The sequence below is a fragment of the Neopsephotus bourkii genome, unplaced genomic scaffold (genome assembly GCF_033783945.1).
Source record: "Neopsephotus bourkii isolate Nb327-2 ecotype Australia unplaced genomic scaffold, CSIRO-AGI_Nbou_v1 NB_719, whole genome shotgun sequence".
Lineage (NCBI taxonomy): Eukaryota > Metazoa > Chordata > Aves > Psittaciformes > Psittacidae > Neopsephotus > Neopsephotus bourkii.
In genome coordinates this window covers 2,870,788-2,894,159 of record NW_026901218.1, presented here as the reverse complement: position 1 = coordinate 2,894,159, position 23,372 = coordinate 2,870,788, and the positions used below count along the sequence as shown (strand labels likewise).

At 44.9% G+C, this 23,372-nt stretch overlaps 1 protein-coding gene and 3 long non-coding RNA genes across 5 annotated transcripts; 1 reads left to right on the top strand and 3 right to left on the bottom strand.

The window, feature by feature from the left end:
* The first annotated feature begins 1,825 nt into the window (after positions 1-1,825).
* On the top strand, positions 1,826-11,695 carry LOC133212625 (uncharacterized). Of its 2 annotated transcripts, none has more exons than XR_009725553.1 (2): positions 1,826-2,388; positions 11,320-11,695. It is a non-coding gene; the product is annotated as an uncharacterized LOC133212625 (long non-coding RNA). The 2 variants fall into 2 exon arrangements; XR_009725552.1 differs by having other exon boundaries at positions 1,826-2,398.
* LOC133212596 (uncharacterized) lies at positions 4,252-6,991 on the bottom strand. The gene is made up of 2 exons (XR_009725542.1): positions 5,275-6,991; positions 4,252-5,132 (listed from the first exon to the last, which is right to left on the bottom strand). It is a non-coding gene; the product is annotated as an uncharacterized LOC133212596 (long non-coding RNA).
* On the bottom strand, positions 7,877-10,587 carry LOC133212595 (uncharacterized). The gene is made up of 2 exons (XR_009725541.1): positions 8,847-10,587; positions 7,877-8,276 (listed from the first exon to the last, which is right to left on the bottom strand). It is a non-coding gene; the product is annotated as an uncharacterized LOC133212595 (long non-coding RNA).
* A 5,840-nt stretch (positions 11,696-17,535) lies between the features above and the next one.
* Positions 17,536-22,826, bottom strand: SNTN (sentan, cilia apical structure protein). Its single transcript, XM_061354206.1, has 4 exons — positions 20,748-22,826; positions 20,098-20,132; positions 19,575-19,714; positions 17,536-17,888 (listed from the first exon to the last, which is right to left on the bottom strand). The coding sequence occupies exons 1-4, from the start codon at positions 20,855-20,857 to the stop codon at positions 17,730-17,732; spliced, it is 444 nt and encodes a 147-aa protein (XP_061210190.1). The 5' UTR covers positions 20,858-22,826; the 3' UTR covers positions 17,536-17,729.
* Positions 22,827-23,372: the final 546 nt, after the last annotated feature.

Here is a 23,372-nt window from a genome sequence, read left to right as displayed (position 1 = left end):
GGACATCTCATGCCCCAGAGCTCTGGTAAAGCAGACCTCGTGCATGGCAGAAAGGCTGCAAATAGGTTGGTGTGGACTCCTCATAGAGCAGACTGGTTTGGAAAAGAGCTTAGAAAAGCAGTTTTCAATCAGGTTTGGAGGTTGGGAGCAGACAGTGCTGAAGCAGAGGTGGCATTTTGCCTTTTTAAGACTGGCATGTATGAGAAGTTAGGCAGAACCCTGATAAGGAATAAAAGATAGCAATAAAATAAGTGAGTTTTCTTTAGTTGCTTGCTTCTCTTTTATAATGGCTTTCTAGTTTCTCCCCACAATTATGAAAATAAATAACTTGGATGTCTTGGATTCTCTTGTCTAGAAACAGCAGGAAAAATGCAGCTTATGAAAGAACCTGTCTTTTTAAAAACAAGCTTCCTTTCAACATTTGCAAGTTATCAGCCTTACAAGGATCCTGGCAGCGGGTGAGCCATCCTGCAGGAGATGGATGGGCAATTGCTTGTGCAATTTGGCTGAGTTAGTGGGAAGTTGAGAGAAAGAAAAGTTCAGTCATCAGTGACAGCATCTCCAGGCATCCCTCTGAATGCCCCAGGTGAGCAGCATCCCTCATCCCAAAGGCAGATAACCTTTATACTTCTCTCTGGCATTCAGTCTCTGGCCTTTAGAATCATTGCTCTTCCGATCTGCTCCATGTAAATCATCACACTTCCCCTTTTTATGATATTCTAATTAAGAAAACTGTGATAACAGTAACTAATTATGTCCATAACACATTTTGAAGTGCTCTCTCTGCCTGTCAACACTCAGAATGGGAGTCTAAACTTTGGCAGGGGTCCCGGAGCCAAAAAAGGGTCTGGAGCAAGATGCCATTAACCTCCTGTCATGAATCTTAGATAAAGAAGTTCCTATGAACAGCCAGTGGTTCCTTTGCCATCAGTCTCCAGGCCCCTTGTTCAGCATTTCTAATAATAAGCAGCTCAGGTGCACTATTCTAACCACCCTCAAGCACACAGTCACTGTCATTTTACTATCCCATTATCCTGATTAAATACCTGTTTGGATGGATTGGGTATTATGATGCATTACAAGCAGTATTTTATGTTTTAGGAGACTCTGAACTACACTAGCCCTTTAAAGAAAACCCTACTACGATCAGTACAATTGAAAAGCTTCCTCAAATACACACAAAACCATCAAGTTTTGTCACATTGATATTTCAGCTTCAGTTTCTTTCTCCCATTTCATGAAGCTGCTCAGTGCAACACACGTGCATCAGAGAAAGCATGATCAGGGCCTGGGGAGCCCTTCTTGTTGGGGTCAGAAGGGAGAGCTTCCCAGAGCTCCAGAAGCTGAGACACAGGGGTTTCCAATCACATTTCAGCAACATGACACAGCAAAGCTCTGCAGCTCACTTAACTGGTTAAGAAAACAAACACATGTAAATTTGAGAAGTTCCAGCAGTTACCAAAGACTCTCACACCTGCTTTGTTGGGACATCGCAAGAGAGGTGATGGTCAATACTCCTGATGGGAGATGCCTTGAGCTACTGGCGTTACAAATAAGTAACCTCCATCTCCAATTCCTCCATCTCTTCTACCAGTAACACACCCAGCTTGGAGCTGTAACTTCACCCTCCCACTGCCCCAGTCCTAATTGGGACATTCAGGGCTTCCTGGCTTCCCACCTCTTTGCCTCCCCTCCATAATGCAGTACTGCCAGCTAGAGCCCTGCAGGCATCTGATTGCCTCCATAAGGGTTTTTTGTTATTTAAAATGAAGGAAAACAGATTCCCGACTGTCAAATGGGGAGGGGTGTGGGGAGGGGGGGGGTTCAAGTTACCCTATAGCATCTTTGGCCAACACGTTTATAGTATTTTTCTCCCTGGTTTAATTCCGAGAAAATCATCTAACACACTGGTTTTCACTTTGTAAAAAGAGATGTAAACCATTTGAACTCCACAGCCCTCAGCTGTACTTGCCACAGCAAAGAAAACCCATCATCTTGGTAAATAACGGGTGAAATGTGGAGGTTTCTGGCTATCTAGATGGTAGGGAGTGCCTCTCTACTGAGTTTTAATACTTTAGCCATGTCAGACCTGTGAGTTACAGCTTTTTGCTGTGGGCAAGTTGATTATATAGATTCATGTGGTCTACAGAATATGTGATATGCACAAAAGGTGGCATAAATATGTATTACAGTGCTAACAGCTTGTTTTATTTCAATGCCTGACAGGTTACAGCTGACATTGAAGAGAACAGTGATGAGCAGCCACTTTGCAAGCCCTCTCTGTAAAAGGCAAATGTATCTGACAGTGGTACTGGTGGGACAAAGCTCCACAGCCTTCAGCTAAACTGTTATGATAGGGACTTGAGGAGCTCTGCAATGCGGTTTCAGGTTGTGTCTGGTAATGTGCTTTGTACTCTCCTGAGCTGGCTGCAATTAGAGATAAGTTATTGGTCATTTCTTTTGGATTAACTTGTACCATGTCTGTGTAACATGGTAAAGTCCTGCTTGCCATTTAGAAAGCAAAATGTATTCAAATGACTAGATAATAAGCCTATTAGCCATGCTAATTTAACTTGTATTATCAGGGTTAAAAGCATACAGCTATTGCCAAGCCCATGGGTGCAATTTAATGAGAAACAGCTAGAGTGAATCAGATCACAGCAAAGAGCAGTGGCTGGGCTAATCAGGGCAGACCAGACAGGTGATACAGGTGCTCCCCACATCTTTCATAACAAGCTTTCAGAAGCATCCTTCTATGATGTACCACAAAGAGCTGCAAACTCAGATCACAAACTGCCTGGTTGGATTTCAAGGGTGTAGCAGCCCAGCAGCCAGCACTGTGCCTGCAACAAGGCATCCCAACCAGCTCATTACATTAAATGCTGTTCTGTGTCTGCACACTGCAATCTCTGCCCATGAGCTGTAGGGTTTGCATGTGGAGTGGAGAAAATTGGGATGCAGAATGACCACCACAAGCTTGAAAAGCAGCAGTGAATAGCAATATATCAAAGAGTCATTTTTAAACCAGGTATTTCCTTTTGATGCTGCTTTGAAGGTGTGATCAACTGTTATGGGAGCTTTTGTATCTCATTTATACCACTGCAAAGTGAAAATAAAATGCTGCCAAGGCTAGAACAGCAGCTCCTTGCTCCCGCTGTGACTGCAAACAAAGCAGGTCACACCTCTGCTTGAGAGGTTTACAGCAGCAGTGGTGGTGCTGGACCTCCCCAGGGAACATGTTTTGAAGGTTAACAAAGACTAGATTCACAGGCAAAGGCTGGTCTGTTACTACACAACACACCTTGAGGGGTTTTGCATGACCCCAGGCAACAAGAATGAGGGTGACGGGGCAAAACTGAATCTCTCCCAGGGCAATTTTGCACTAAAATGCAGAGCTCTCCTACAAATAATGCTGGTTGGGGATCAGTGGCTTGGGTGGAATGGAAAAAGTGAAGGGAATATTAAAAGAAAAATCCCAAGTTTCAATTGAAATGTATTTAATGATTAAAGGAAGCTAAAGAGGGAAAAAAAAAAAAAAAGAGTTTTCTCTTATAAAAAACCATTTCCATTTCACAGCCAGAAAGTATCATCTCACTCTTGGTGCTCTCTGCTTTTTCTGAGGAGCTAGAAGTTGGCAGAATGAAACAACTCCAGGAAGTATCACCGAGTGGAAAAAAAGCAAATTTCTGGGCGTTTTAACCATACAATGGGATGCCACACAGCATCTGCTCCTTTGGCAAAGTATCGCCTCACATTTGTTTTAGAGACATCAACAGCTTTATTCACTATTAAGGATTATTCACATGCCAAGGAAAGATTGGCATTTCTGAGAGAGGCTCCATGGGTTTTAGCACATGCCTCCTTATTCAGAGTTTACACCAGAAATATGGCACCCACCATCCTCTTGTCTTTAAAAATATTTGTCTCATTGATTAGCGCATGGTTTAGATCAAAACGAGGAGACAGGAACAATTCCAGTCAGTGCGAGCAGTCCCTTGTCTGAAGGATACACCTCCAGAAGTGATGAGCTGTTGATCACTTAGACGGAAACAAACCCCAAACCCTGAAAATGCTTTGAATTGAGAAAGGGATCTAATTTGCAGCTCATCACCTGACTGCCAGGTATCAGCTCCACACTGATTGCTGCTACCACCCTGCTGATGGATAGCACATCTTCTTGAGTGCTGCTCTAATGATCCCCCTCCTTGCCAATGCTCCCCGCAGCTATGTGCACCCATGGGTAAGGTAGAAAAATCATTGATAAAAACAGGCCAGCCCTGGTCTGTGATGAACTAGGCATGAAATATGTGTGTTTCTTAACACAGATGCCCTCAAATTCTTCCATCGCTCCCGAAGCTCTCTGTGCTGAGCCCCTGGCTGCCCACAGGGTTTTACCCACAGCAAAGCTGGGCAGGCACAGAGAGGGCTTTGTCCAAACACTATCCCTGTGCCTGCCAGAACTGGCAAGACAGCTCTGCTCTTCATCAGAAAACCTGGCCAAAAAAGCAGCAGAGCAGAAGATGCATCTCTTCCCGAGAGGACAAGTAGCTGAGCTCTATATAATCCAGAAATGATTCAGAAAGGGCAATGGAGAGACCCTCTATGAGCAAAGCACAGGGCTGACCCTTTCCGCACAGGATCCCATCTGCCAGAACCCCACTCCAAGAATCCCCTTTAAGCCATGACTTCACAGAACTTTTAAAACCATATGTTTGAATATTTTGCTGCACATGAAGCTCTTTTTCACTGTCCTTGTGGGATAAGCCAGTTAACCAATAACCTCCACCTATAAAATCTATCTTCTGGCTGCAGTAAGCATCAAGACATGAACAGGATCAAGGCAGCATGAGGGAATGTCTGCATAGCTCCAAGCCTGAGCCAAAAGCCTGTTTGTAACTCTAAACACTTGCACACACAAACACCTATCTCAGATTTACCCATGGAAATAGCAGATTTGAGAACACAGTGCCTGTGCCCTGCTCCCGTGACCTACTCCCCTGGATGCTGCAGTACACCCCATCTATCTAGTGCCCACAGCTCCCAGCTCAAACTGAGCCAGCTTGCATCAGCTGTACTTTAATGTGCTCATCTGCACTCAGCAGCCACTTCACAGCTGATTGAGATGTCTCTGCCTCTGGCAGCCTAGTGGTTTAAACCCAGCCTTAACTCAGAGCCATGCAGCCACTCTCTCACTCCCCCCCTCAAGACATCACTCTAAGGGGGTCCCCAGCACCATGATGCCCCCATCATACACCCCTCATACACCTGATGAACCCAGGACACAGGGAAAAGCAGACCTACAAAGCCACCCTTTTTGTGAGTTAGAGACCAAGCACACACCAAGTGTGTGTCAGGCTCCAAGTTCATTCACTTCATCCACTACACAAGCAAGGACAATCTTCCCCCCTGCGCACATATGACCATATTAAATGTTTCCCTCTATTTACAAGGATGCCCCATTTTCACCCCTTGACCCTCAGGATGTACCTTTGCCCAGGTGACAGCATTTATCAAGCACAGCGCTCTCCCCCTTTCATTAGGTCAGACACAGGAGCTTGTATTTATAGGCTTTCATGGGCTTTGCATATCTTAAATATCTTTCTGTTACTATCTATACAGAACCAAAGTCACTTCCATTTGGAAGACAGCCAGCCTGTAGCACAGCTCCTTCGCCAGGCAGGTTTAAAGTCTGTGTTCAACCCTACAGGCAGCACTGCCTAAAGCTGAGACCCAGAGGCAGAGTAGGAGAGGTGAATGTGCTGGGACATCTCTAGAGGTACCAATGGCCACCTACTGAGTTTGCTAAGCAATTATTTACATAAAGGTGTGCTTACATAGGGAGCAGCTCTATGGTATTTGCATACACGCTTTACTCAGTTAACTCCAGCGTTGCAATACAGACAGAAGCTGCAAGAGACACCAGGAGTACTGGTGTTTGAGGCCCCAAATCAAGATATTCTATATTAACTCTAATTTAGCTTGGGGAGCCGGAGACCCTTATAAACTAAGGCATCATGTCTAAAGTCACAGGGTGCTTTCTGCATTTTCTAGTAAATGTCTCAAAATGAGTTGTTTGAAGATACAATACTGCAAAGCCTGGCTTATTCATGTTTCTATTAGGAATCATTTGCCTTTCAGAAGAAGCTATATTAGAGACAAGGAAAAGTCATGTATAAGGTGGGGGTAGAACCCGTTGTGCACAAGACACGTGTCTGCAATGATTTGCCTGGGTAAAAGTTATTTAATTTAGTGAGATATGTTGTACTCAAGTGTTTAAATTAGAAACCTGCTCTGAGCTGAGGATCTCTGATTAGACAAAGAGGGGAACAGTAATCACTTGGAGCACTGCACACAAGGGGCGAGCAACCACTCAGAATCCCTAATTCTTAACTTATTTATGCACTGCAAAGCCCACACACCTTAATGATTTAGATAATCTGCTTCATGCCAAATGACTAAAAACTCCTCATGTGAGCAGGCAGCCGCGAGCAGTCAGATCATTCATCTTTCAAAACAGCAACAAAGCAAGCCTGTCCCCTCTGGTTGGCGGTCTCTCTCTAGGCAAAGGTGTCTCGAGGTTTGCTCCATTTCAATAAGCATCATTTGAGACCCTGCTGTGGGTAAGTTCAAGCAGACAGCAAAGTTGTGAAGCTGCTTCTCACTATTCAAACTGCGATGGTTATTTGTGTGCTGTGAAAGTACCAAGGCATCACCGCGCACAGTGACCACAGGAGAGCTGCTTCTAGAAACACAGCAAGAGTCCCCTTTATCCCAGCATCAAATCTCTATTTATATAGGTAATGCGTGGAAAGCCTGAAACAGTGAGCTACCTATTCAAATGCATCCCTACTAAGGTAACATCTCCCTATATCAACACCTTAACCTGACCTCTTCCAAGACCAGTAACAGTGGCTTCCCAGCTTGACTTCAAATCTGCATCTTTCCCTGGGGTTGAATTGCAGATGTGGAATTGCAGAAGAGGGGAGATTGAGATGAGCTCTTAGGCAGAAGTTCTTCCCTGTGAGGGTGCCCAGAGAAGCTGTGGCTGCCCCATCCCTGGCAGTGTTCAAGGCCAGGTTGGACACAGGGGCTTGGAGCAACCTGCCCTAGGGGAAGGTGTCCCTGCCTGTGGCAGGGGGTTGGAACTGGATGAGCTTTAAGGTCCCTTCCAACCAGAACCAGTCTGGGATTCCATGATGCTGGCTCTATGGTCTGAGCCTTTCTGTTTTTCCTACACTTTTAACAGAACACACTGCGAAGTCTGTGTTACACTGAGCTAGAGACACACAGAACCACCCCATGATCTCTTCAGGAATCAAACACTGCTGCAGTAAGCCAGCAACCTACACTGGGGTCTCAGGCTGTATGTGGTGGTAGAACACCTCTGTCCTGTGTACATGGGAGAAGATTCACACCATCCTGCTTCTGTCCCATAAAAGTCATTGCTCAGACTCCTACCACAGAGGGAGAGAGAAGAGAAAAGCCACAAACATCTTTCTGTGTGGCAAGTACAGACAGTGCTGTTGTCTTTATGGCAATTTTTAGTGGCATCAGCACACACCAGGCTTGAAATCTGTTGTGTCTGGGATGAGCAGAGATCTTTGCCTGCTGTCTTTGCTGGTAACTTAGCATGTCTTACATTAATTCAGCAAATTAAGAGCCCTGCCATAAAGCAGAGAAAACTTGTTGGGAAAAACCCCACCATGTTAAACAATTCATGCAATTTTGTTTTGGATACTTCAACCAACAGCATCCCTACCCTGCAGGGAGAGTCAGGAAGGCTCCCTTAGCACAAGGGCCACAGAGCCAGCAGCTGGGCTTGTACATCCTGAAGCATATGGATGGAGGGGGCTCAGTGCAGTGACTTCAGGAGGTGTGATGATATACTTAATGTAGGGTATTTATTCCAAATGACAAGTCAGGGCTGTTTTGTGTCTCACACTATTAATGCCTAAAAGCGGAGCATTGGGAGCTGGGGTTTGGTTGGGCTAACACACACTGTATTGTGCTATACATCTCTGTGTGTGAACAACTCCAGTTATCCCCGTACAGGCACCATTCATCACCAGCCTGTATCCTCAAGTTCCACCCGCAGCATGGCTACCCTGGGAAGGGCACTTCCCAGGACTCCCCTGCTCACCCCATACTGCAGGTCTGGGGGCTCAGCTGGCTGGGGCTTTGTGGTGGCTCCTTGAGTCAGTCCACTCACCATAGGGGAGGATTTGGGGTTGTGCCCCTCCTTGAAACCCAGTTCACCCAGAGCATCTCCAGGACTCCTGTCATTGTAAATAACAGAACCCCTTTGTACTTTTAGCCTTGTGTTTCTGACAAGCCATCATGTCCCATCTTTCCTTACATCCCCAAGGATCCATTAGCTAACGAATAACTGAGACCTGATTCTGGAGCAGTGTCTCAAGCACTCACTTGAGATCAATCACATCACAAGGGACATGGTATTTGGCTCCCACCACAAGCACCCGTGGAAGGAGGTCTCTTGAGAAAGAGCCGATGACTCTTCTGTAGTAATTACTTTCAGTGAGATGCAGTTACAACACAGCAGCGTGATACACACAAATGGCAAACCAGCAAGTCCCTGATATCATCACGGCCCTCCCTTCCCCTGCCATCTCCCTATCAACTAACAGGCAGATAGCTGAACAATAAGGTTAAAAAAAAAAGAGGGGAAAAAAAAAGTATTTTTGGATGACTTTCCACCGCAGATCTAGCCACAAGTGCCTGTGGTGCAGTGATACCCCTCTTGTTAACATTAGTACCAGAGACATGGGAAAAAGACAAGTGCAATGCCAGGTTTTAAAGAGAGCCCTGGGACCTGACAGCTTCAGTACATGGAAAACTGGGGGAAGCTGTGTCGAGAGCAGCATCATCAGCAGGGAGGGAGCAGAATGGCTCCTGGCAGAAAACAGCACCATCACACAAGCAGCAGCGACCAGCACAGTGATTACCTACTCCATTTAGCAGCATTTTGATGCCAAAGGGCTTCTGACAAAGGCCCTCTCAAAAAGCACTTAAAGCCACTAGGATGTCACAGGAGGAGAGGCAGGATCCTTTAATTCATTAATAACTAGAGGGATGAAAAACCCCAAACCCATCAGGTTTGGAACAAGCCCCAGTTTTTCTACAGAGAAAGGATGTACACAGGGATCTGCACTGTTTACTGTAGCCAAAAATGGCCTAGGAAACCATGCAGAAGCAAGACAGAGTTTGTAAGTGAGGCATATCAGGACAGTAAAAACTGGAGGAGATTCTACATCTGTATATGTACACAGAGAGATTTTATATATAGCTTATATATAATAAACATAAGTGATACATGTATATCTTGTGTATGTATAAACCAAAATATAATGTGTACTATTTTAAACATATATACATTATATATATATATACAAACAAGTGTATACATAACTAATGTCCATCCCCTTTGCTACAGTCTTTCCCTGCGTACCAGGCCTCAGCCCCTCTCACAGGGCAGATGCAGGGGGATGCAGTCGGATGCAGTCAGTAATGCAACACAGCAGCATGCACGGCTCCATGGGGCAATGACAGCAGAAGCATCTCAGCAACAACTTAAGTACATTTCTTCAGAGCAAACTGAATACTAAACCTTGAGCTTGGGATCCACTTTGATCCCAGAAGCCCTCCTGTTCTCTCCTGGGGTATCAGCCTGTTTCCATCCTGGCCACACAGTGCACGCACACAGCCACCCTCCACCAAGACTCACAAAACAGCTTCCAGAAGAGCCCGTAAGTGCAGCAAGTGTTTGTAGGGGTCATTACAGAGACCTGGGATGCTGCAGCAATTGGTGCTGTGGAGCTTGAAAAGGTAACAGTTTAAATTCATTTGTTTATTAGCCAATAGCTCAGGCTCTGGTCTATTTCTTTAATAAACTGACTGAGTACTTCAATTGATCTTAAAGTACCTACTGGCCCCTATTAACTCACAGCGTTTGTTAGGATGCACAGGTATAGACAGGACTCTTGTTATGAAATAGTTGTCAGTGGCAAAATACTCCCAGACTGCAGGAAAGCAGAGAGCTCACATGGCTTCCAGCTCAAGGGAACAATCCTGCCTTTCCTAAGCTCTTAGTGCTTACAAAAAGAAGCAGCATCACCAGACTAGACCTTCTTAAAGCTGTTGGGATGCATGCTTTGTGCTCAAGACAGCCTTCACAACTGAATGAAGTCAAAGACACCAACACCCCCCCCACTGATTGGCACCAGTATTTGTTTTCTTGTATATTAATAAATCTCTGATGCAAAGAGATATTTTACATACCTGTAAAGCAGCACAAAACAGCTCTCCCTCCTGCACACCATGGGAAGTCCAACACCCCAACCTGTTTCCCAAGAGATCTATAGAAAAAGGGTGTTTTCCCTTTATCAGAATTCTGAGCTGATTTGAAACACACAACAGCTGAGAGCTCCCATTAAATCCATAAGGAAGAGCTGCTGAATGTTTTTCTGGGCTAGAAAAAGAGAGAATTGGAATGTTCCCTTTTGAAGGCTTTGTCTATAACAGCTCTGGGAGACAGCAGGTACGTCCAGAGCATGGCTACCACCTAGTAAAGTTAAAAGCTAAGTTCCTTGGAAGAGTTGTGCTATGTTAGATGCATACATCCAACATAGTAAGAAAAATAGTCTCTTCAGGTTTCAAAAGTCTCCAGACTGAGCCTTGAGCTTCCTTCTATTCCAAAGCTCACTCTCCTGTTGTATCAGTGATCTCTTACCTCCCACAGAGGATGTTGATCCCCCCCAGACCCTGTATCAGGCAGCAGAGAGCTGCCTTCTTCACCACATCTCTGAGGTGCTGCCTGCATATCCTGGGGCATCAGCATCTTGTCTACCATCCCAGCATCCCCTGCCCTGCTGTGCTCCCTCCTCGCTGGGTTGTGACCCTGCAGCAACTCTGCAGCACTATTGCTCCTCAACCATCATCACCTCAAGCTAGGCATAGCCTGGGATTTGCTACATGAATCCAGATGCATGTGGAAGAGCCTTCCTTTCAACCCAGCGCTGCCACAGAGGCAGCTCTCACCATCTTTAACAGGGGTAAAAAGCCTGCAGTTCTCCTGTGGTCTCAACAGCGAGAATAAATACTGAGAAAGAATCAAGTGTTGCTCTTTTATTTGTTAGCTTGCCCACTCTTTCCGTCACATACACTTGAGCACTCCCAGCATTGCTTCACCTCAGGTTGCATTCAGCAGAAGGCTTTAGGTGCTCATTAATTAAAACCTAATTTGTGTAGGTCTTTGCTTACAATTCTTATGCAAATTGCTCTCAAATTGTGTTCTGTTTTCAGCTGAGCTGAATCCAAGCACTAAAAAGCCAGAAGAGAAAAGGCAAATTGAGGAGTGTATGTGCAGGTAATAAAGCTTTTCCTCAGAGGCTTGGCAACAACCTTGGGTCATGTGTACTACAAGCATAGATTTAGAGATGAGATAAAGAGCTCTGTAATGGTTGAGTCTTTCAGAACATGTGAGTTAAAAGCTGCTCTTGGAAAGAAACTATTGATAAACACTCACTGATGTGTTGGTTATTAATGTGATGTTTTTATATAAACTCTTTCTGCTCTAGGAACATGATGGATTTTTACCACAGGAGGGAAGAAGAGCTTTTCATGTATAATTTAATCATTTTGTATGTGCCTGGTATTAACACCACATTTGACAAAGCCACGTCTAGTGTGATCTGGTTTTAATTTGGGCTCCTTGTTACAGTTTGTTGTAGCTGCCTAATTGAAGTTTTTCAGGGAAGTAATCAGCATTATTACCATAGTGAGATCAGTTTAATAAGAAGGTAATTTTACAATTTGTTTTCATTAATTAGGCAAAACCCCATAAAATCCACACAGTGGCATATAAACCCAGGGAAGCTGTGACACCAGCTGCGGCATGCAAGGAAAGATGAAATTTACCTGTTGATGTTCTGTCCTCAGTGTGATTTTCACCCCTGCAGCTTTAGAAAAGCAAACTCTGTCATACAGTGCTTAACCTGGATGTTTCTACTAGGGCATGTTGTCTCCAAACAAAACCTAAAAGTACATTGTGAAGGATGGAGGCAGAACAGCTACATCAAGGGATGTGGGAAATGAATCAATGTCTATACACAGGCTTCCTCCAACCGTCCCAGGTGTCAGAGTAAGCCAATCTCATTCTGCTGTGAAAAGGAATCAAAGTAATAGTGGGAGGGCTCTCTGGGCTATCTCTGGAAAATGGAAGGTCTCCGGGCTGTACTGTAGATCTTTCTACATGTCCCCACTGTAAGAATACTGGGACGATTTCTAGTACAAACCAGCTTTGTTGTTCAAACTCAAGCAGAGACCAAGCACACACCAATTTATCCAAAGAGCTGTCCTAACTCTGGCTGCCTTTCCAGAGAGCTTGTATTTAGTTTTGTAACAGTGATTAATGCTTAACAAGCCACGCACTAATCACATGCAGGAAAGCAAGACTTTCATCAAAGACCATTTACTGTGATGCTTGTTTTCCTCTGCTCTGATGATGCTAGGGTACCCAGAGGCCAACTAGCTGCTGCGTTGCAAGGATAGAAGAGCTCCTGGTATCCTGTACATTGCTTATTGATCATCTCAGGACAAGCAGGGATTGATTTTGCCCACTGTTGAACCTCTGGATCTGTTTGGGCTGCTGGTTTTACTGTGGGGTTACAAACATGCCCACTTGAGGAGCTGCTTCCCTCCACTTGAGAGCTCCTGACCTGTCCCTGATTTCAGCAGCAGCTTCACAGGAGTATGTGCTGTGGTTTGTATTCCTCTTGACATCAGAATCCAGCAGACAGCGACTGAGAAAGCTGGATCATGGCAAGGGGAAAAAAACAGCGGAAATCACAAATGGAAACTGGTCCCTTGGCTCCAGGGGTTGCATTATGGGTGTTGGAAGGGGCTGCACCTTGTGCTGCCATCTCATGAGGGACCATCACTTACATGGGATCCCTGCCTGCCCAGGGGCCCTTGGTACTCAAGGTCCTTTTTGAGACTCAGTGGCAAGCCATTACATATTCACTATAGAACCCAGCCTGAATTTTGTCCCAGAGGAACCAAGCACCACCTATGATTCTCTGCACAGCAGAGCCTTTCCAAGTTGGCCTTTCTGGGACTTCTGAATGGGAGGAACAATGATCGAGGCACTACACCAGCTATGTACCACCAGCCTCTGCTACAGACAACCAGTCCCAGGCTTGGGTCAATCCTATAAGTTTCTTTGTGTTCAGTTTGGAGGATCACGGTTGAGCTTCTCTGTATGTGCTGGATGCTGGGACTGAGTCTCGTGATGGCTATGCATTGCTTCAACTCACTCCTACAGTAACAATGAATAGAGACTAAGTTCTGTGGCTCTGAATCTGTCTAACCTAATGGCTGTTTTGTGCAGTTGGGGATTAGAGGGACAGCCTGATATATCTGTCTGCTGAATATCATTTGCTGTTTACCTTTCCTGGAGGAGGACTCAGATCTAGGACCGTAACACTTGCAGGGTGAGGGAACAGCAGATGAACAAAGCGAGAAGACACAGCTTCATGGGAACCTTGTAAACCACCAACTGCAGTAAAAGTCAATGCAGGAATTAAAAGCTGTCAGTTCAGAAAGACATAAAACCACCACCTTTCCTTTATCTGGATTCCCTGGCTGAGCTTGGAGCAGAGATTTTCTGTTTTCCAGGAGGTGTTTCACAGAGCTCCTTTGAGGCACACAAACCATCGCACTTTGGAGAGAACATAATTCTGGGACAAAGCTTTTCATCTGTTCTGTAGTGAACTCCTGAGGGGATGCTGCATGTAGTATCTTTGTTAGTCATCCCAACACTCCTTTAGAAGGTTTTCTTACCGTGCAGCCACAGTTTTACTGCTACCTTGGCAGGCTACGATGCAAACCTCTACCTTTACGTGCAAAGCGACCTGTTGCAATAACCACTAGAGTGGATGTAGCAAGAAGCTTTCCCAGACCACACCACTTGGAAGTACACACACATACTTGCAAAGTCTGTGCAACCACAGCAAGGTTTATTTTACATGAAAAAGTAACACAGCACTTACTTTGCAGGAGGAGGAGACAGGCACAATGTCTCAGTCTACAAGACATCCTCAGCATTCATGCTCCAATGCACCAGACAGGTCTTACTGAAGGTGCAGTAACAGAGAGACAGTCAGGGAGCATATTTCTCTTCCCTGAAAGGTCTACACATGATTGCACACACAACATGTGGCTGTAGGCCCCCATCAGAAAGCTTGATGTGCAAAGCAATAAGTCAGTGGCTGGATGTGAAAGCTCCCCTGCAGTCTGGGAGAGCACCTGAGGCTGAAGCCAGATACCCAAAACCTCCAATTGCAGCAGGACACAGAGTTAAGGCCTGATAGGGTGTAAGAAGCCATGGGCAGGAGCTGTAAGTGTGCTCTAAGTATGAGAACAAACCTGCCTTCCCGAGCTGATACTGGGAAATGGAAGCTGAAGATCGGAGGCTGGAGCTCTCCCTGACCCCCGTTTCTCCTCTAGCAGTCATTTGGAAGCTCACATAACTGCAGAGGTGACTCAGACTTTTCAGAACGGAACTTCAAGCTTACATGAAAAGTCTGCATAGCCTCTCAAGGGTGGTTATTCACACCTGGACAGTGTAGCTGCACAAATCCCAACCCAAGCCTATAGAGGTCAGGTTTTGACTAGCTGCTCTTCATCCTGCCTTCACTTCTAGGGGTACCAGATACTGATGCAATGTTCACACATGCTGAGGCAGAGGAGCCTGCAGATTTCATCAGTTTATCTGCCTGCTCAACTCCTTAGCACTTGTGTGGGCTCTGCTATGAGAAATCAATGATGAATTCCCATCGCTTCTGGTAGGAGCAAGCTAGAAACAAAATAAAGCACAACAGTAGCCTTTTAAGCAAGCTTTTAGCCAGCTCCCTGAGGATGCAGCCAGACATACTGTCTATGCCAGATCAGCTTCAAAGCTGTTAGTTGAGAGTGCTCAGAGCAGCCACAGCCTGAGCTAATAAAAATGCATCTTCCACAGCCGAGCTCAAACTTCTGCCTACTCCTATCTATAGGAAGATGGTCTTCCAAGTGCATCCTTCTGCTTTTGAGCATTGGGCAGGACTTTCAAGGACTGATGCAGATCAAGCATTGCATATCCCATTCACTTTGTTCAGTGACTCTTGGAAACCCATGGACTTCTGTGCAAGGAGCCCAGTGTAGAGTGACATCCAGTTCCAGCTCTGCTGCGTGTGCTGAGCAAGGCAGTTGGTTTTATTGCGCACCACTGATCCCTTCCCTACTATCTGTATATCTTTGCTATTGAGTTGCTCAGGAATTGCTTCTTACTTTGGATTTGCCCTGTGCTTAGCTGAAGGAGCTTTTGATGGAAGCCAGGGATTTAGGATGCTAGCAGCACACTGTGCTACAAGAAAAAAAGTTTGCATATGATGAAATGACAGAGTGAATGAATCTGATAAAAGGCTCTTAAATCATTAATTCAAGCCATGCAAAATTAAGAAACATTTTAGCAATAGCAGAAACTGTGTTAGGGCCTTATCAATTTCAAAAAACCTCTTTCTTAATTGTCTTCACAATATTGCTACTTTTGGCTGTTTGTTGTAAAGGGATATTAGGAAATTAATATTTTCAGAGTCACCAGTGGCTCACAAACAAGATTTTCAGGGCTCTGCCTTGTTTTCTCTACTTTAGTAATGGGAAAGCCTTCCAGGGATTTTCATTCCATCTTTTTACCCCAGAAAAGGGGCATCAGCTGATTTTCTGAAGCTTTCAGAGATCATCTACCTAGAGAAGAAAAGGGACTGAGCAACACTAGGGACACATCATCAATACGAAGCTGTGATACCTGCATGGATAAGGCTACCAGATTAAGTCCTCATTTTGATCCAGGCTGCTTGGTCAAGGTCAGCTTCCTCAGAGGACGCAAGCCCAAAAGGGATGGTCTCCAGGGGAGGTTTGCCCTCTTCAGCCATCCCTGTGCTCCCATATCCCATCTCTGGGAGCTTTGATGTGCACCTCATGGGGCAGCCATCCTCACAGCACAGGTTCACCAGTCCCTCAGTGCAAGGTTTGTGGGAGAGATGTGTCTATGACCAAGCAAATGGCTGCTTGTGGATTCTGTCACTTGCCAGAGGTTTGATACTGCTATTCTTGCACTCACCATCAGAGCAAGGGACTTGGTTGATACGAGGCTTTATTTGTAGGAGGGCCATTTGTGAATGTTTAACCATGTCCTAGCTGAGGCCAAGCCTCACGGAGCAGCACCTTAGCTGCTGAGCTTCGTTTCAAACCACACAGCATCCATTTGCATTTCTTCTCTCAGCTCCATCCAATACAGCACAAAGACACAACCAATCTTTCTCAAAACAACTGGCTGATGACCTCCTGCTGCCTTTCCTTTGCACTAAAATCCATTACAAAGCATTCTCTTAGCTTCTGGGAACACTGAGAGCCTTCTTATGTCAAGAAGTTAAATCTTGTTACTCAGCTGGGATTAATTTCCCTCATTTAACACCAGTGCTTTTGATCCCTTCCTCTTAAAAAAATTATGCACCAAAGCTAAATCATTCTTGTCTTCTTCTTTCCAGACAAGGAAGAAGAGACAAGGAAAATGGTTGCAAAGTCTTGCTGGCTCACTCAGCTCTCTTAGTAGAGGCTTGTTAAATTCTTACAGAGGACAGTCTAGTCCCAGGGTAAGAGATCACTTTTTGTGCACCAAAGGGGTGTCATTAGGCTAAATGTTAGGTCTGAGATGGGATCTCTTAGGTAGGAGTCAAAATAAAGATTAGGATGGTGAATATTTAATACTGAGGCTCTGGCATTCACCAAGCCGATGGCTAGGTAGCCAGTTATCACTCAGCTCCAATACAAACACGTTACTGGCCACGTTTATTCCTCACCATCATTAGTCTGGGCCACTCTTAGCTTATCTGGTTTGTCCTCTTCACAGTCTGATGAAACAACAGGCTCAGCTGACTGACATGTTTAACTAAGTCAGCCCTTCGATGCTGGTGCAAGCACAGCACTGCCAAAGCAACACTGCAAACGCTGGACCTGAAATTCCTCCCATAGTGATCACTCAATGAAAAGGTGAGCTGGAAGAGGAAATAAACACACATAAATACTTCTCTGAGGAGGGTCAGTGATGGGTTTCAAGTCATACCGGATGAAGTCATTATTTACTGAAGGCTGTAATAGATTTGTGGTCGCTACCAATTGTGAAACCCATCCCTGGTATCACTCTCTCAGAGCTGGTGTAACAAAGTCCTGGGAAGCTGACTGGCCATGACATGAATGCTGTGCCCTGAAGAAAGAGGGAGCTGCATGTTTTTGAGGTAGTTTCCCCATCATCTCCCCACAGTGGGGTGGGAGATGATGGAGAGTTCTGGGAGAGCCTCTGGAGAGGCTGCCTTTCCCCAGCATTAAACTGGGCTAGGGGCTGCACCCTTACGCTACCTGGTGTTGGGGCCTCAGGACCCACTGAGATCCAGTCAGCACACCATCCCAGAGCATGTACGTGAAGCCCTTAGCACCAACATTTCACTCCAAGGATCATTCACATAAAGGAGTGAGATCAGCACAGTTTGGACGAGACTTTATTCCATGTAAAGGGATCAGCACAGAGTATCCAGGCACTCAGTGTTATCTCTGCTTGTGCTTCACGCCTGCTTTCCTTATGAAGCACCAAGCCCTTTCTTCTCCTAAAGCACTGCTCATTTTGTGGTTTTCATGTTTCTGATCTGCTGCAGCAGGTCAGACATTAGAGTGAGGCTGACTAACAAGATCATGAAGTCTTCAAAATCAATTTTGTTCTCTGGCTCCTCATCCAGGGAAGAAATGATTTCCTGGTATTTTGGTTTGTTTTCTTGGCCCTATGGATGATTTTAGATGGGAAAAAAAAAAAAAAAAGAAAAGAGAAATTAAAAAAATATTAAGAAGTTCCTGTTTTATTGCATCATACAAAAAGACACCTATATAAAAATCTGTGTATTTTCCTATATTCCCATTCAGGTTTTTATGCCCACATTCATATTAGTTTTTCTAAAGGTATCCCAAGAAACTCAAACAGAAATATTATTGTAATCAGACAGGAGAAAAACTGGTCCTCAAAGGTTTCCACCCACACCCAGAATACATCTTTAAAGACACCTCATCATAGCTGAAAATCTGGCAGGGATGATGCTACAGCAGGTAACTGCTGAGAAAAATGGAGTCCTGTGTCTTGATGAAACCAACCCACCCTCCTACCTTCATGTTCAAGATATTTCTCATATATATAGTGAACACTTCAGAAACTGTTGATTTTACATATGTAACTTCAGTAGCTCTATTCTCTGCCCTGTTAGACATTACTGTTGAAATGGAAGGGATTATTAACAAGTATGTATCATGTCTGTTATTCATATTTCTTTACACATAAAAGAAACAAAACATCACAAACTCCAGATTTGATTGGCTATGGAAATTTTTGCATCATTTTCCACAAGGAACCTATATTCTAACCAGCAGCTAATTCCCCCTTCCCAACTGGTCACATTATTTTGTTATTCTTGGAAGCAAAGGTATCGTCAAGAATGTCCTAAACATCTAATTTACTCAGTTGAGCTCTTTTTACTAGTCCTGCGGTGTTTTTCCTACCACCTTGAACGCTGCCAGGGATGGAACATTCACTGCTTCTCTGGGCAGCCTGATCCAGTGCCTCACCACCCTCACAGGAAAGAACTTCTTACTTATATCTAACCTGAGTACCAGTATAGCTGTTTCCCACCATACTCAACTGCCATAAACACCCCGGGTGGGTGACTGATGGAGAGGTGCTTTCTGCTCCCTTACTCCCAGCAGTCCCACCAGCGACCACAGTGTTGCAGCTCTGCAGCACTGGGCTGGCTCTCCTGGTACCAGGCCAGTGCTCTGGCAAACTACCAAACATCTCATTAAATGCCATGGGATGTCAGGGTGAGGGGGAATGGCTTTAAACTAGAACAGGGTATATTTAAATTAGATCTTAGGCAGAAGCTCTTCCCTGTGAGGGTGCTGAGGCGCTGGCACAGGGTGCCCAGAGAAGCTGTGGCTGCCCCATCCCTGGCAGTGTTCAAGGCCAGGTTGGACACAGGGGCTTGGAGCAAGCTGCTCCAGTGGAAGGGGTCCCTGCCCATGGCAGGGGTTGGAGCTGGATGAGCTTTAAGGTCCTTTCGAATCCAAACTATTCTGTGATTCTATGATGGTTTCTTCTCTTCATAAATACAGTCTCTTGTCATCATCTAAGGTTTTTTGTTTTGTTTTTCTCCCCAAAATCCATATTTTCTTTTAAGAAAACCCCACGAACAAGCACATCAGTTTATTGTGCCTCTCCTCTTTTAGCCTTGTGTTAGGTTCAGTGTCAGCATAAAAGAGCTAATTCACCAGCAGTGTTCATACCAAATCACTGAGGTCTCACTTGACATCGCCTCATGGAGTGATGCCCTGGTGCAGAACAGAGCCTGAGGTGCCATTTCTACACCCAGATCACCCAGCCAGTGCCACCCCACCACCACCCTCTTGCCCACAGTTCCCCTCACCTGTATGAAACGCCCAAACTGGGTTTGCAGCAAGCTTTTGGTTTCACCTTTGCTGAGCTTGCCCTCAGGGTCAGCAGAGTTGTTATACACCAAAGCCACTGTAGCAAAAGCTTTCTCAAGGTCTGAGCCTTTTCCTAGAGCTGGAGGGGGAAGTTACCAGACTATCAGAAAAAGTGGCATTATAATTTAAAGGAATCTGTCAGAACCATCCTGAGTGGGTGGGAATCTGTGTAGTTTAATTAAAGTTAATGAGACTGAAACTGTTTATACCCACAGAGGACCTGGTCCAGATTTTATTTGGAGTGGGACAGCAACACACTTCACGTCCCATGGAAACACACCCTGACAGGAAGCTTTTGGGGCAGCAATGCAGGGTGACACATGAGACCCATCAAGTCTACTCCTACCCCTCTTATCTTGCATCAGCTGAGGGTCTGCGTGGCCTCTGCAGCTCTGCTAAATCACCAGATTTACTGGCCGAAGAAGACTTGAACCCAAAGAGGCAATGAATCGGTCCCCTTACCTTTTATTGATGCCAGCTGCTTGGCTATGGGTATGCTGGTAGGGAGAGAGGAGAGGCACAGTTACCACCTGGTGAATTGTGTGCATATATAGTTTCTCCATGAGTAAGCTTGCTCATTTCTGTTTCATTTAATCCCCCAGAAACTCGGGGCTTCCCAAGGGAGAGCAGCTTTTCTTCCCAACTGAAAGGAAGGTGGTCTTTACAAGCAGCACTCAGCATCACGCAGCTCCTAATTCCTCGCCTAAGCAAGGAGCCTGAAGTTGTTATTGAAGGTGCTTATTAAATAATTTTCAGACAAGGGCATTGCAACAGCCTTTAAACAATTTCTTTAGAACTTGAAAGAACTTCTCAGTTTTAAGCCTGTCCCCAAGGAAGAACAGAGGGGTCTATCAGCCCCTGCTCACCAGTGCTCCCAGTTTGGAGCAGGCATGCAGCTTTTACTTCCAGCAGGACTTACATCAGTGAGCAGGACCTCCCTGCTTCCTATTAAAACATAGAGCCTGCTTACTTTAGCTAAAGGGCTAGAAATAATTACAGAGCAGCCAACACACAGTGGAAGATTTTGCTTGTAATGGAGGCAAATACATCTAGATAATGAACAAGTCAAATGGCATATTCCCTGAAATACAAAGAGCAAAATGACGACTTACCGCTTGGACATATCTGCTGCAGCCAAAGGGCTCTTTTTGGTAGGTGCAGGAGCTGGGTTATTGTCCAAGCACTCCTTTGTACTGGAGACACTGGCTCTGCAGCCACACATCTCAAAGCCAGGGTGTTTGTGATCTCTAAGCAACTTGAGTAATAGCAAGCAGGTGAATTCAAGCTCTACCCTGTGGAAGCTTGCAGCCCTGCCTTATCAGTAACGGAAACACTACCTGGTGATCATGGAGCTGGTTAAACACATGGGTCTAAAGCAGCCCCTGTTGACAAGTAGCATGGCTTTGATTTGATGTGAGAATTTGACAGAAACAAGCCAAATTAATGGAACCTGAATCCTCTTAGATCTGTAGGGATGTAACTGCATCAGGAATAACTTAAGAACCTGGATCCATTGAGCTATACACATTGTCATTTCAATGGGAAATGTTTCTAGTGTAGGCTAATGTAGCTTGCCCAAAGCTATAAAGTGAGTTGTTCCAATAGTCAGATATCCCATTTCCTGACCCAGCATTTATCCCAGGTGAGCACACTCCTGCTCTAATATTTATTCCCCAGTGCAAAGCAAAGAGATCTGTTCTTCCTCTGGATCTCTTGCAAAGCATCATCCAGCACAGAGCCTCTGCTTTGGTTTCTATGTGAGTGGTTACTACCTGCTTCCAAAAGCAGCATGGAGCCATATGGCAGAGCAGTCGCATGTTGAGGAACTGGAAGAGCTCTGATGAACTTTGTTATTTATTGGCATGGATATTGCTTTTAGAAAACACACATCTTGTCACACTGCCTATCTCCATGCACGGAAACCCAGAGGTGTCTAGATGGGATAACTTGGATCTAAAAGACCAAGCAACCCTTTTAATCCCAGGGTGGTCTGTTAATAGGCAGTGACTTCAACTAGCTCACCCAACTCATCATTCCTAGTGAAAGAATACAATGCTGATGCTAAAACTACCCAGGATGAGACTTTATGTAACAGGACACGCAAAGGAGACTGCAACAGATGGCCTGGAGAATTAAAATGTTTTCCTCAGTTAGTAGGAGCTAAATTACTGAAGACTAATGAATAAGGATGTTCACCACCTTACTGTTCCTGGATTTTAATTATCTTAAAAAGCATGGGAAAAGAGAACCTTTAATTTTCCATCTAAGAGTGTCATTACTCAAACAATTCAGAGCCTTTTTCTGAGAGGTTTAAGCTGTCTTAGATCTCTAGTGCATTCTTTAGGACTGGCTCATGAATAAAACAGAGCCTATAATTGCAATGACGCAGCCAAAACACATATAATCAATGCTCATTATCCCATCAATTAACACACTAAAATTAAACAAGAATTCAGGCTTAGTAATCTGCCATCAGCTAGAAAAAAAAAAAAAAGAGAGTCTTGATATCATGTTGAAGTGATAATTCCCTTTCACATCTGTTGAACCATACAAGGAGGCATGAAAAGCCTTACATCCTGCTTAATCCGCAGGATGGTGGTGGCTGCTCTTAGCGTCCAAGGTAAAAATGAGAATGAGAGGCAGGCTCTGTTGCATGTTTATCAGCTACAAGCAGTGCTGTGAGCTGGCTGCAAACCCAACCCTCTGTGTTTTGGGCTTTTTCCACTGTACATCAGATTTCAGCTCACAGCCTTTTTAATCTAACCGACTCCTGAGAACCGGAGCTCTAAACCAGATGATTTGCTTTGCTTAGGTAGTAACAAGTTCAAACAAGCCCAGGGTGTATTATGCCTCTAGGATACACTAATCAACGTATGCAGGAGTGTTAACAGATAAAGAGTAGCATGAGGATAACCCTCGCCTTTGCAGCTGATCAGCTTCAAAGATGGCAAGATTTTGGCTGTATGTGTTGCTCGAGTATTCTGGTCAGCAAGGTGTGCAGGGAGTCAGGCCATCTGCTCTGTATCTATTTTTATGCACACTATTTATGTTTGAAATATCCAGGTGATCTTATTGGTCAATTTTTATCATGTTTCACACATTAACAATATTGTCTGCCCCAAATAAGCAACCTGGCACCTAAAACTGCTAAATCTGTACAGGCAGTTCACTTAAAATAATTGCCACTACAAAAAGCTCAGCCTCTGCTTCACTTTTGATATTTCCCCAGAGTTTTCTCACCCTTTTTAAAGTACTTTGTGCAATTCAGGAAGTCTTATGTTGCGAAACAATTGTGTGTGATGGAGCCCTGGCTCCCTTAGAGATGACCCTACAGCACTGGGCAGGTGTGGGCATGCCCAGGGCAGGAGGCACAGAGACACAAGGGAATTCCTAAACCAGGAGTTCCAGTCACACCATTAACTGCCCAGACTGCATTCCTTCAGCTGACCCTTCAGCAGATGCAGAAGTGATGCTAACTTGCATGCAGGGAGGAAAAACACTTCCATCCCTGGCAGTGTTCAATGCCAGGCTGGACAGGGCTTGGAGCAACCTGCTCTAATGGAAGGTGTCCCTGCCCATGCAGGGGTTGGAACTGGATGAAGTTTAAGGTCCCTTCCAACCAGAACCAGTCTGTGATTCTATGATGATTCTATGCATAGCTTGATTTCTTTGTGACCAGAATATGGTAGTTCTGATCTTACGTGATATGTGTACTTTATTTCCAAAGAGCCAAGACT

Coding starts and splice junctions, on each gene's coding strand:
- SNTN (XM_061354206.1), bottom strand. CDS start 20,857: ATGTGTGGCTGCAGAGCCAGTGTCTCCAGTACAAAGGAGTGCTTGGAC. Junction 20,133..20,747: donor GCAGCAGATATGTCCAAGCG/GTAAGTCGTCAT, acceptor TCTCCCTACCAG/CATACCCATAGCCAAGCAGC. Junction 17,889..19,574: donor AGTTTGGGCGTTTCATACAG/GTGAGGGGAACT, acceptor AATCATCCATAG/GGCCAAGAAAACAAACCAAA.